General features: G+C 39.2%; 1 protein-coding gene and 1 long non-coding RNA gene across 3 annotated transcripts in view; both read left to right on the forward strand.

Annotated features, from left to right (window-relative positions):
• The window catches only part of rgs12b (regulator of G protein signaling 12b), a 90280-nt gene extending 87259 nt beyond the window's left edge, over positions 1-3021 (forward strand). Inside the window, exon 17 of one of the 2 annotated variants that reach the window (XM_083538584.1) lies at positions 162-366. In XM_083538584.1, coding sequence (XP_083394710.1) covers positions 162-224 — 63 coding nt within the window. In that variant the 3' untranslated portion in view covers positions 225-366. Of the gene's footprint in view, positions 1-161 lie in introns of both variants that reach the window. The other variant, XM_083538583.1, reaches the window with a different exon arrangement.
• Positions 3022-8347: 5326 nt separating this feature from the next.
• On the forward strand, positions 8348-12059 carry LOC310724634. The gene is made up of 2 exons (XR_014533115.1): positions 8348-9227; positions 11376-12059. It is a non-coding gene; the product is annotated as an uncharacterized lncRNA (long non-coding RNA).
• Positions 12060-14687: the final 2628 nt, after the last annotated feature.

Consider the following 14687-nt stretch of genomic DNA (forward strand, 5'->3'; position numbering starts at 1 on the left):
TAGCACACCACAGCGAACCTAATACTAATGTTCTTTCACAGAAGAATGCTCTCTCTCTCTCTCTCTCTCTCTCTCTCTCTCTCTCTCTCTCTCGAATAGTATCAATGCATTAATTTGTTTCCCAAACGGTGGTTTAAAAAGCTGTGTTTTTTCGAAACCAGAATTCTTCGAGCTCATATCCAAAGCACAGAGCAACCGAGCTGACGACCAGCGGGGTCTGCTGAACAAATCTGACCTCGTCTTGCCTGACTTCCTGCGCCTTGACCCTGACACAAGTCCCGGAGTCGCCCCTGATCCCCGCAAGCCTCGTCCCCGCTCTAGAGAGAACGGCTCTGCTCTTAGCGCCAGCCACCAGACACAGAGCTTGGATTCGGGTGTGGAAGGGCCAGGCAGCCGGAGAGCTTTTATACCACTCCATAGGAACCCTGCTCCCAATAAGCATGCGACGTTTGGCCCCACCCTCTCCCCTATCTCGCACAGTCACGGAGAATGGAAGCGACAGTGCGGCGGCCAAGCAGTGGAGGAAGAGGAGCATGGTACGGACCTGACGCTGGTGGGTGAAGGCGATATCGCCATCCCTAACAGCCTGCTCCTCCCTCCGTCTCCTTTGCCCCTCCCTCGCTCCCCAGACCGACCCCGCCTCCTCAGAGAGAATGCTTACCAGGACAGCTGGGCCCAGCCAGGTACCTCTCCAGTGTGACCTGTGTTTTTCCTCTTGCACACTCCTCTAATGTTCTTCCTGAAAATCTCCACGTGTGTTCTATCGAGTGCTGTGGACTTGCTGTTGTTCTCCTCTTTGCCCAATCCCATTAAAGCCGCCACTGTCCCTTTGTACATACGTCACCCACGACAAGCACTTTACCGAACTATTGGCAGAGAGACATATATATATATATGCTAACCAACAAGCTTTGATTACCTTCGTTCGAAAGGTTTTGTATGTCCAGTTTGTTTGTTTTGCTGTCACACTATATGACGCACACAAACACGACAGTTGTTTGTCGCTTCCCTTCTACCGGAAGCCCAGTGAAGATGATTGTAAACAGTCCGATTGTGGTTAACTACAACCATCACGCTCTCTTTGGGAGTGTACACATTCTTGCAAAAAAACGAAAGGAATTAGAACAAGTGTAAAGGAACGAATATGAAGCGGTGAGAAAAAAAAAAAAAACGTTGCACCACCTCCTGACTTTTTTTTTTTATTGTTGCTATGCCTGGCTCTCACCTTCTTCTTATTAACCGCTCAAAACCTCAGCTTATTATTCACTTTTAAAAACATATTCGTCAATAACAAAAATTAATATGACATTATGTCTTTATGAGACCATGAAATACAAGACTGGATCCAATGACAAATCATGGATGTGTATAAAGGAGTTAATGTTGGGGAATTTTATTTGTCAGCTAGATTGAAAAAAATCATACGAATTGACACCCATGATAGCATATTGGCTTCCTGCCTAATTGTCATGACAGGCCTGAACAGGTGCAGAACCAGACTGGGGACAAAAGCTGTCGTCATGAGTTACTGTAACGGTAAATTCCTGAATCGAAAGCTGCATTAGAATTCTAACGAGAAGAGATTATTAAGTTTCATCTGCAAATTTCTGACATTTCGCTGAAACAGAGAAAAGCACTGTTCCAGAGGTTGGTTAGTGATTATATTCTTTTTTGAATACAGTCTTTGCTTTACAAGCCTCATATCAAGCAAACAGTGATGGACGAAGTGCACAAACCATGTACTTGAGTTAAAGTAGAGATACACTAAAAGTAAAAGTGCTTTTACTTGAGAAAAAGTATTTGCCTTTATATGTACTTGAGTATCCAAAGTACTACGATATATTTAGCTTCTAATGTTCCTATTATAATTTTTGTCACACGACTTTTATGTGAAAAGACTCTAATGTTACTCTTAGTCATATTATTATGATATTAATGAGTCAAACACTGATTGATATCAATTCAAATTATCATGAGCCCAAAACCTTCTTTTCAACAACTTCACACAATTAAGGCCAAAGGTGTTGTGGCAAGTTCGATTTAGGAGTCATTTATTCAACTGAAAATGTTTTGCTTGCTGTTGAACTGTATGTTCGTGTTAAGTAAATACCACCAAGCGACAATCACAAGTTCAAAACAGTCAAAGTCTTTGGATATTCTTCAGTACAGTTTTTTTAAAAAGCTACTTAAGTAACGTGACAAATGATATTTACTTTAATACTGTCCACAAGCAACTGGTGTGTATTTTCTTCTTTTTCCCCAATGCGTTTGGCGGGAAAGATATACGAAAATAGATTATGGTTGAGGTTTCCATGCCTCAGGTCATTACAAGGTTGAACGAACCTTAAATATTAAAACATTAAATATGAGCATGAGGGCCTTTTCTCTACTTTGTGCCGCTGATGAAGAAACTTGCTAACGTCACTGCCGTTACTTAGCCTGCAGGCTGCCACGAGTAAACAGCTCACTGTAAAACATTTCCAACATCTGCTATCACTTATTTTGTCTGTGTGTGTTTTTAAGATGGTGACACCTGACCAAATACATACATTTGATCTGAACATATTCCTCATAAACCCACTTCTAGACACAGATTAAATCTCTGTGGTGAACACTTCCCTGAATTCCGTTCTGCCTGCTTACAGGATCTCAGATTCCGTTCTTTACACATCTCCAGTCTGTTACCTCCAACAAGCAATTCAACCATGTTTACTCAGTCAACATTCTCTCACCATCATAATGTTATTATGTAATATAACCCAGACGACATTAATTTATACGATTTGTGTGCAGAATTAGTTTTTAACTAAATGGCAAAGAAATACTAACTGTGTACAGGTTGTAGCTTGTATCCGAGGTTGTTAAATCGCCTGCTATTTTGCTGTAGATGCTGAGATGCAATCACGTTTCCTGTAGCAGTTTTTGTTGAGATGACGATCCACTCTGGTCTGTGCCATATTTCTGCAATTCTGTATATACAGTTCAATAAATGTTAGAGCAGACATCTTTTGTTTTAATGTACTGTGTGTTCCTTTTTTCTGGTCTCTGTCTTTTTTCCCTGCACTTTTCATTCCTTTTTACTGTACATTATGTGCACATTGTCCAGAATAAATGCACAGAGTAGGTAGTAAATAGCTGTTTGTAGTAACATGGGGTCCTGTTACAGGAAAAAATTATGATGGTGGTGGTACAGTTTGGCCTGTTGCATAGTGGTAAAAAACTACTTTTACCACCCAGGAATATATAATTTTTCAACGATAGCATGCTTGGGATTGTATTTTTTCAAAAAGACAATAAAAGCAGGTCATCATGTTATCAAGACATAAGCCATTTATCCTGGAGACCCATGTTGCACAAATTAAAGTAAAAAAAAAATGGAACTGGAGACTCCTTACATAAAATTATATATAAAAAAATAGCAAGTGAATCACATAAACAATATAAATCACATACATATACTAAAAATAAAAAGGACAGATTTAATGGAAACCTGTTGTGTCCTGCAGCCTGAATAGAAGCTGCTGTTATTGAATAATAAACAGAACGCTACGGCTAATCAGAACCAAGAGATCAACAGCGCTCTGGAAAAAACGTTTATATTGCATTACTTTTGTAAAATATTTGTCCTGAATCGGAAGAAACATTCTGTGTTACACAAACCACATCACAACTCTGTGCTACTTTCCTAAGGGACATACTTCAGTGTCAGGGAAAATTGTTCATAAACAAATTGTACCTATTTCTGGTCATTTGGCAGTTTCACAGAAATAAACTATAAAAAAATTATATAATAGTAATAAAATATTAAATAATAGTAATTACTATATTTTTTGTTTGCAGGTTATTTCTCACTGTGGAATTGCCACCTATCATTTTCATTATATATAAGCTGTTTTAAATATCAAAAAAGAATTTATTAAATTAATAATAATAATAAAAAAAAATTATATATATATATATATATATATATATATATATACAGTGAGGAAAATAAGTATTTAAACACTCTGCTATTTTGCAAGTTCTCCCACTTAGAAATCATGGAGGGGTCTGAAATTGTCATCGTAGCTGCATGTCCACTGTGAGAGACATAATCTAAAAAAAAAATCCAGAAATCACAATATATGATTTTTAAACTATTTATTTGTATGATACAGCTGCAAATAAGTATTTGAACACCTGTCTATCAGCTAGAATTTTGACCCTCAAAGACCTGTTAGTCTGCCTTTAAAATGTCCACCTCCACTACATTTATTATCCTAAATTAGATGCACCTGTTTGAGGTCGTTAGCTGCATAAAGACACCTGTCCACCCAATACAATCAGTAAGAATCCAACTACTAACATGGCCAAGACCAAAGAGCTGTCCAAAGACACTAGAGACAAAATTGTACACCTCCACAAGGCTGGAAAGGGCTACGGGGAAATTGCCAAGCAGCTTGGTGAAAAAAGGTCCACTGTTGGAGCAATCATTAGAAAATGGAAGAAGCTAAACATGACTGTCAATCGCCCTCGGACTGGGGCTCCATGCAAGATCTCACCTCGTGGGGTCTCAATGATCCTAAGGAAGGTGAGAAATCAGCCCAGAACTACACGGGAGGATCTGGTCAATGACCTGAAAAAGAGCTGGGACCACCGTTTCCAAGGTTACTGTTGGTAATACACTAAGACGTCATGGTTTGAAATCATGCATGGCAATGAAGGTTCCCCTGCTTAAACCAGCACATGTCCAGGCACGTCTTAAGTTTGCCAATGACCATTTGGATGATCCAGAGGAGTCATGGGAGAAAGTCATGTGGTCAGATGAGACCAAAATATAACTTTTGGGTCATAATTCCACTAAACGTGTTTGGAGGGAGAAGAATGATGATTACCATCCCAAGAACACCATCCCTACTGTGAAGCATGGGGGTGGTAGCATCATGCTTTGGGGGTGTTTTTCTGCTCATGGGACAGGGCGACTGCACTGTATTAAGGAGAGGATGACCGGGGCCATGTATTGCGAGATTTTGGGGAACAACCTCCTTCCCTCAGTTAGAGCACTGAAGATGGGTCGAGGCTGGGTCTTCCAACATGACAATGACCCGAAGCACACAGCCAGGATAACCAAGGAGTGGCTCTGTAAGAAGCATATCAAGGTTCTGGCGTGGCCTAGCCAGTCTCCAGACCTAAACCCAATAGAGAATCTTTGGAGGGAGCTCAAACTCCGTGTTTCTCAGCGACATGCCAGAAACCTGACTGATCTAGAGAAGATCTGTGTGGAGGAGTGGGCCAAAATCCCTCCTGCAGTGTGTGCAAACCTGGTGAAAAACTACAGGAAACGTTTGACCTCTATAATTGCAAACAAAGGCTAGTGTACCAAATATTAACATTGACTTTCTCAGGTGTTCAAATACTTATTTGCAGCTGTATCATACAAATAAATAGTTAAAAAATCATACATTGTGATTTCTGGATTTTTTTTTAGATTCTGTCTCTCACAGTGGACATGCACCTACAATGACAATTTCAGACCCCTCCATGATTTTAAGTGGGAGAACTTGCAAAATAACAGGGTGTTCAAATACTTATTTTCCTCACTGTATATATATATTACTGTACATTGATTTCACAGCAAGAACCTCAACTCTATTACTCTATTAACCCTATTACTCACACTGTTTATAATACACCTATATTAGTCTATCTGTTCTCTACTGTTAAACCCATACTGTTTATCTCTCACACATACATACACACACACACACACACACACACACACACTCTCTCTCTCTCTCTCTCTCTCTCTCTCTCCCTCTCTCTTACACAAACACACACACACATTCTCTCTCACACACACACACACACACACACACACACACACACACTCTCTCTCACACAATCACACACACTCACACTCACACACAAACACACACACACACACACACACACACACACTCTCTCTCTCACACAAACACACTCTCGGTCCCTCTCTCACACACACACTTTCTCTTTCTATCAAACCCACACACACTCTATCTCTTTCTCTGCATTAGCTATGCCTGAAAGCCCAGATGAAGTGAATGGCTGCTTAGACCCTCTTTGTTTAATTAGGATGCTGGAATTGGGTTTAAACAAACGCGGCCTGTTCACTTCCTCACTGCTTCTTCTCATCCTCCACACTGTATCTCCCTCTTTCTCTATTCACAGCACAGAGCAAAGGAGATCTCTTCAACAGCAGAAATGTCCAGGTTTTCTTTAAACACACTAGATGATGATGATGATGATGATGATGAATTTGTAGTCTCATTTCTCTCTCTCTTCTCTCTCTCTTTCTGCTTTTTCTCTTTACTCTTCTCGAAGCCTGTTTGTTTGGAGCAGTTGTGCTGAATGACAGAGAAACAGTAACGCTAGGCAAAACTCCGAGCCTGAATTTTAAACGAAGTGGGTTTAGGGCGAGTGCAAATACGATTCAGGGAGGAAATCGAGCTCTTCCTGATGACTTTGCTTAGTTCAACTGGTCGCTAGTACATTTTTTGATACGCAGCCTAGTCGTCAGGGCAAAAAATGAGTCTAGGGCAATTAAATAATAATCAGCCACTAAAAAGCTGCTAACTTTAGAGCTTAATCTTTTCCTGTTGAATTATTAAATGCCATTCAGGCCGATTTATACGCCTTCCTGTGAATAAATGCCGTGTCATATCCCGAATCTATTACTAGCGTCTTCCTGTGCGCTACCAATCCCTTTTTCCAGGAAATTTTTATTGTCAGGTGAGCTGCTTTTTTTATTTTTATCTTTTTTTTTTAGTATCTTGTGATAGACCCAGACCAGATCATGAATGTTTGCTCTTGTTTATACAGTGTGTATTTTTAGTCCATGGCTGTCACAAGGTTTCTTTTTGTTTCGAAAGACTTGTTCCCTCAAACACTAATGTTAAATACTAGAAACATCACATATCGAACCAAAAACCTTAATCTGTCATTAGCATACATTTCAAAACACTTTTGCACTTGTTTAAAACGATTATATAATTATTATTGTATAATTAATCATCTTATTTTAGACATTTTGAATGTTTTTCCAATGTTTGGTGAATGACTTTGACCTGGATGTCATTTTTTAACGGAGCAGAAGTGAGCCCTCTTTTCCTCCTTACCAGTTTCAGGGTTCTTTTAGCTTGATGTTGTATTGCAGTTCATCTCACAGGCTCTAAAATAAATCCTCATTAAAAATTCAGGATTAAACCTGTGTTTTTAAGTTATAAAACAGAGGTGCTGATCAGGTTTCCAGTATCCACATGCATTCAAATCTTACCATGATTATGAGGTAAAAAAGGGTTGGACATGAGACATTTATAGGTTTTTATTAAGCTCCAGGATCTCCAGTTCAATCCTGAAGCTTGGGCTACTGTCTGTGTGTGGAGTTTCTTCCTGTGTCTGTATGGGTTTTCCCGGAGTTCTTACAGTGAGAGAATATGCGAGGTAGATTGTTGACTCTAAATATACCAGGGTGTCTAATCCTTTTCACAAAGGGCCATTGTGAGTGCGAGTTCTCATTCCAACCAAGCAGGTCCACACCAAATTCTACCTGTTTAAATCTCATGAAATTAATTCAGGCTCGTAATTGGTTAGAAGGAAAACCTGCACCCATGCTGGCCCTTTGTGGAAAACATTGGGCACCCCTGATATAGACCCTGAGTGTTAGTGTTAGTTAATGTGTGCTCTTTAACTCAAAGTTTACAGGATAGGCATCATAATGAAGATAAGGATGTGGATTTCTTGAGAAGTAAAATATAGATGTTTCATTGCTTCTTTATCCAAAATAAGTGTATTATCCTCTTCTTCTTACGGCTGCTCTTGTTATGGGTTACCACAGTGGATAATCTGTCTCCATACCTCTACATCTGCATCTTTAAAACCAACCACCTGCATGTCTTCCTTCACCACCTCCACAAACCTCCTCTTGGCCTTCCTCTTTTCCTCCTTCCTGTCACACCGCTGCCTCCACATGACCAAACCATCTCAATCACACCTTTCTCATCTCGTCTTCGAAACGTCCTACCTGCTCGATCCCTCTAATCACCTCATTTCCAATCCCGTCCATCTTCTTCCCTCCGGATTAAAAAAATCACAGCAACTCTGCCACCTCCTGACTTTTAAAAAAGGGGTTGGAAATGAGGTGATTAGAGGGATCGAGCAGGTAGGACGTTTCGAAGACTCACCACAGTCTTATAAACTTTCCCTTTCACTCTTACAGATACTGTTTTATACTAAATATTCTAATCTTTTCTTTACTTCTCTAATGCAATTGCACCTTTCCATTGCCCCCCCTCTCAGCAAAAGAAGTGTATTATAAAGTAATTAAAATCATATAATCAGGCAAATCGCCGATTTACCTGTAGAGCTTCTTGTAGATCCCAAAAAAAGAATTCAAAAAGGGTATCAAAGCATTATGAAGTGAGAGGTAGGTACTTAGCAGAGACATGGCTCCACCTGTTGGACATGGCAAGAAGTGTGGCCTGATTAAACTGCTTCACATCAACAAACTGTCAGAAAAAAATTGTGTTTCTGTACTGAAAGTAAAGTGTTTAGTGTAGTGATTTCATGTCTGAATCGGGTTTTTTTTTTTTTGCTCTGCAAAAGCATTTCACATCGACTCAGTTAATACTTACTTTTCTCACGATTGCTCCGAATTCAAGCATTGCAACGAATGCAATTTCCTGCAGATACACACCACAAGGGGGCAGTGTGGCTAAATCTAAATCCTAGTCCATTTCACCTGAAATAAATATGTATGCACTTCCATATATTACACCTACGCAGACCTACAAACTCAACACACACTCATCCCACAGAGGCTCTACAGGTGAAGTCTTTCATTCCATTCTATGTCAAGTATATACACACACTCCTCATACAGATTTCATGCCAAGTGAAAGGAGTTCATCACCATGTTTGGCATCGGTGTGATTTCAGACTCATCTCGTGACTGGGAGAGTGATGGCTCGGTAATTAATGCAGCACAAACATCAGTCAGTGCCCGAGTCCATTTAGTGACACGCTGCAGTAAATTCGGATGACATTTTCTTTTGCATTGAAATGGATTGGAGCGTCGGGGTTCTTCCTGTCTGTTCTGTCAGTTTCTCTCATTTCCTTCAGCTTTTTTCTGGCCTTCAGGGCAGTGTGTGGATGTTCCTGATGTTGTAGATGAATATGAACATTCCTGCCTGTCTGCTTTTCTGTGTGAGGTGAGTGTGACTAGATTTATTTGATTCCACACACACTGTGCGGCCAAACACTTGCAGGCATGTACTGATTTTTAATTCCATTACCAGACTATTGTAAAGTCAAGTCAAATTCACAACCAAAGCTAAAACCAGTATTACAAAATAAAGATCTATCTTTCTCTGTCTCTCTCTCTCTCTCTCTCTCTCTCTCTCTCTCTCTCTCACACACACACACACACACACACACACACACACACACACACACACACATATATGTTATATATATATATATATATATATCATAACATGACCACCTGCCTAATATTTTGTTGGTTTTATGCCAAAACAGTTCTGACTTATCGAGCATTAGCATTAACAGCCTTAACTTCTTCAGCAATCTGAGCTACATATATCAGATATCTGTTGGATCGGACCACACGGACCAGCCTTCACTCCGCATGTGCATCAGTGAGCCTCCGCCGCCCAGGACCCAGTTTTGGAGATGCTCTGACCCAGTTGTCCAGCCGTCACAATTTGTCAAACTTACTTAAATCCTTACACTTGTCCATTTTTTCTGCTTCTGTCGCATCTAATTTAAGGACAAAATGTTCACTTGTTGCCTGATATTTCCTACACACTAACAGGTGCCATGATGAAGAGATTATCAGTGTCATTCACTTCACCGGCGCAGTGGTCATAAAGTTATGCCTGATATATATATATATATATATATATATATATATATATATATATATATATATATATATATATATATATATATATACACACACACACACACACACACACACACACACACACACACACACACACACACACACACACACACACACACGCACGCCCACTATCTTTCTCGCTCAAACAAGCCCTTTTTCTCTGAAACACATTTGCACACTCACATAAACATACACACACACACACACACACACACAAACACACTCTTTCTCTCTCAGACACAACACACTCTCTCTTTCTCTGAGACACACTTACACACTCGCACACTCTCTGAAACACACATGTACACTCTCTCTCTCTCTCGCTCTCTCTCACTCTCTCTTTCTCTCTCTCTCTCTCTCTCTCTCCAAGAAACACACGTACACACTCGATCTGAGACACACACGTACACACTCGTGCAGTCTCTCTCTGAGACACACACGTACACACTCACTCACTCTCTCTCTGAGACACACACATGTAAACACACTCTCTCTCTGAGACACAAATGTACACACTTACACACTCTCTCTGAGACACACGTACACACTCACACACACACTCTCTCTCTCTCTGAGACACGTACACACTCCCACTCTCACTCTGAGACACGCATGTACACACTAACACGCTCTCTGAGACACACACATACACACTCACACACTCTCTCTCTGAGACACACATGTACACACTCACACACTCTCTCTTTGAGACACACATGTACACACTAACAAATCCACCATGGCTATTAGCTGAGCAAATGCTTCAGTTTAGCACTGTAGCTATACATGTATTGTAGCTTACATACGAAAAGATCGTATAATATCCACAAATTGATAAAAAATATACTTTTTTGCACAAATCTTTTTTCTTGCTTAAAATGGTTGCCAGACCGCATTAATTTATTCAGATCATTTGAATAACACACTGTAGATAAGTTATGTGGTGTTATGTAAACTCTTTGTGCTATGCTAATGAGTGTATTACAATCCATGCCTCCTGAAACGTTTAATTTTCTATACAAACAAGTTAATATGTTTACATCGCTTACATTGCATTCAAATGTTTGCCCTGTTGTGTGATCCTGAGTTCGATCAGAAGCGTCGATCTTGCTTTGCTATCACTTATTAGCTCATTAAGACCCAAAGATGTGCTGCGAGATATATAGTATATTCTATATTCCTCTGAACACTGTACACAAACCAAAGGTAGTAGACTGTACTTTTTTTTGTCACTGGGGCCCACTCTCAAGGGTGCACCTTTAATGTGTATCTTTCTTTTGGAGGTGTATATATACTTTGTAAAATTTATTTCAATTACATAAACTTTCTCCACCTTAGTGATCGAAGAATGTTCTGTGTTTTCAAGACATGCACTATTTCCTCTCCACTAACAGCCTGAATATATTCCCTGTCTGCTCGTGACTGCTTTTTTCAGGAAGAGAACGAAGAAGGCAAAAAGACCGAAGCAGCATTTCCAGACTGTCCCAGAAGAGAACGCCCTCTGCTCCACCCCTTGCTCCTTCCCCTGCTCCTCCCCCTGCCCCTCCTCCTCCACCTCCAAGAGTCAGAGACGGGTCTAAACGCACGCCTCTCCCCAGTCGACAGGTGTTGGACGTGGATGGAGTGTGTGCCGAGGACAGCAGACCTCTGGATGGAGGGATGAAGTCGGCTGTACAGAAGCAGATAGGGGATATGAGGAATCGAAGGGTGAGAATCAGAAGAGGAGTGTGGCAGACATCAGGACAGCTCTCGAACAAAGCCCTGCCTGTGAAAGCTCTCGAACCGGCCAACATTCCAGCCTCATCTGAGAGCAAGCACAAAGCTACTTTTGTCTGATCTCTCACACAAACACACACACACACATAGACACAGGAATGTGATTGGGACCAGTCCATCTTCTGATTTAAAGGAACTTCGACTTAACTGATTGAAACTGATCAATTTTGCTTGCAAATAATCTACTACTGTACATACATCCAGCAAAAAAAAAAAAAGGGTGGATGATTTCGCTCATTTATTTATTTGTTTTGAAGAAATTTTACTTTAATTTAACAAAAATCAGGCAACGAAAGATTTCCTGTCATTAATAAATCCAGACTGAATTAAACAGCAATAACCACGAGTTAGCCAATGACCTCTGTTTGCATACTGACATGATTTAGTTTTTTTGTTGTTGTTTTTTTATGTTGAAATTAAGCTTATAATGTTAACAATATCCAGAAACAGAAACCCGAAAAGAAATCTGATGGGTATTCAGCACTGCAACATTTATGACTCCATCCAAATAAACATCCCGTCACAGAAAACAGACAGTAACCATATCCAGGACTACACACACGTATATTTTTACTCGAATCTTTCAGCTCATCGTGGTTCCTAAAAACCCTCAAAAACTCGATTCATTCCAATTACATACAATTTTATAATAAATCTTGATTATAAATAAATTAGACTTTTGCTATTTTACAATAGGCTTTCTCTGTAGTTCTGTGTAACAAAAATAATTTTTACCAATGAGCTTATGTAACTACAGTAATGAACTCAGTAATTTTTTTTGTTTTTTTTACTTATCATATATTTGATTTTGATTTTTTGAAGGTGAGGGAGGCGAGATTGAGATGGTTTGGACATGTGCAGAGAAGGGACATGAATTATATTGGTAGAAAAATGCTGAAGATGGAGCCACCAGGTAGGAGGAAAAGAGGAAGGCCAAGGAGGAGGTTCATGGATGTGGTGAGGGAAGACATGCAGGTAGTTGGTGTAAAAGAGGCAGATATAGAGGACAGGGTGGTATGGAGACAGATGATCCGCTGTGGCGACCCCTAATGGGAGCAGCCGAAAGAAGAAGAAGAAGAAGAAGAAGAAGATATTTGATTTTTTTAATATAGAGATGGTGTGAATATTTGATCATGACAATTGTAAACCACAGTTATAATAACCTTCACTCCTCTGGAATCATTCAGCAAGAAGAGCAATAGTGAGTTCATGTGCTGATGTCAGGTGAGGTGAGGAGGCCTGGTGTAAAAAGTACCTGAAAATCATACTTGAATAAAAGTATAGATACCTTACTGTAAAACATTTGTTTTAAGGTCCCTATACACATAGATCAATAATCTTAATTTAGTCCTGGCCATTTCCTACCTACTAGCCAGCTACTTTCCCCTCTGACAATTTAACTCTTAAATTCTGTGAAAGTTGCTTTAAGACAATGTCCATTGTGAAAAGCGCTATAGAAATAAACTTGACTTGACAATTGCAGCTACCAACTGGGGAATATGAAATCCAAAAATTTGTACAGCCAGCCAACAGCATCTTTTTGAACCATGTACACTATGTTCATGCTTCTGCATACATTAGCTTAAAGATGCACATAACTGGCTTTTTTATAACTTGACATATCAGGATATTGTGAATGCTTTTTCCTGACTTAGAAGCATGTGGTGAAGTATAATTATACATGCATAAACACATACGGTTAAAAATGCAGCATCTAATTTAATCATTATGATATTATTATATCAGTATGTTAATGCTGCACTCAACCTGATGTCCCGGTAATAAACAGTATGAGTAGAAGAATACAATATTATAAACTGAAAATGCCAAGTATGTGTGCTTCTCTCTTTCTTTCTCTTGTTCTCAGCTGCATGGATTCTGGCCAGTGCCAAAGGTTACTTCTCTGTCACCTGGGCTTTTTTCTATCCCTTTATTCGAGAGCAGATGAGATGAGATAAGAAAGAAAAATGCTGCTGAATGTTATTTAGCGTTTTTGTTATGAATTGCACTCTATCGAATCTGGGGGTCTGTCTGTGTATCTGCCATTTACAACATTTACACACTGTATTCTATGGTAACTAATTAACGTCTAATATAAAAATATTGAAGCATATACTTTTTAATAGAGTGAAAACATCTTAAAGCTGCTTATATAAAACTTACAGAAAGAGTTTCCAGTGTCCCCATGGCTATGAAACAGTAACTAGTTTTTCCACTACAGGAACATCTTCAGGACAGGAGTATCTTCAGTTTTCTTTGTAGCATAAATAAAAGACGAGTAAAAAAAAAAGTTTAGTGAAGGAATGACTATCTTTAAGCAGATAAAAAAAAACACAATGATACATTATAATTGTATTTGCATTGTATATCGCTGTGGAATCAGAGCAATAAAACACTTTGGGATGTGCAGGTATTTTATAAAATAATCAGCTCCTGCATGATTTTCACAAAACTCTTGTTGATAGTTTTTGTATAACAGCATGCTTATTGCTGACTTAAATCTGCAGAAGTGATATCTGCCATACATGAGCTGAATTACCTATAGAGAAAATTGGCTTCTCTGTATGCATGTACACATTTTACACCTATCTGATATTGCAGTGGTGTTGTTCTCCAACTCGAAAAATGAGAACAGTGTTTTTAATTTACCCCTCTGTTACCTCCAGTCACCTTATACCATTTATTAAATCAGCATCATTGTATGGTTAGGATTTATTTAATTCATGGACTTTTAGCATGTAATTATAATTATCAGATTTAGCACTTACATGTGTATTTTGTGTACTGTATATATATATATATATATATATATATATATATATATATATATATATATATATATATATATATATATATAATGTGTGTGTGTGTGACTTCGGCGAGTTGTAATTTTGCACACGTTGTGCTGACGTCCCACGCTTGCTAGGTGTGTGTGTGTGTGTGTGTGTGTGCTATCTGGGACATTGCTGCA

The sequence above is a fragment of the Silurus aristotelis genome (genome assembly GCF_946808225.1).
Source record: "Silurus aristotelis genome assembly, chromosome: 4".
NCBI lineage: Eukaryota > Metazoa > Chordata > Actinopteri > Siluriformes > Siluridae > Silurus > Silurus aristotelis.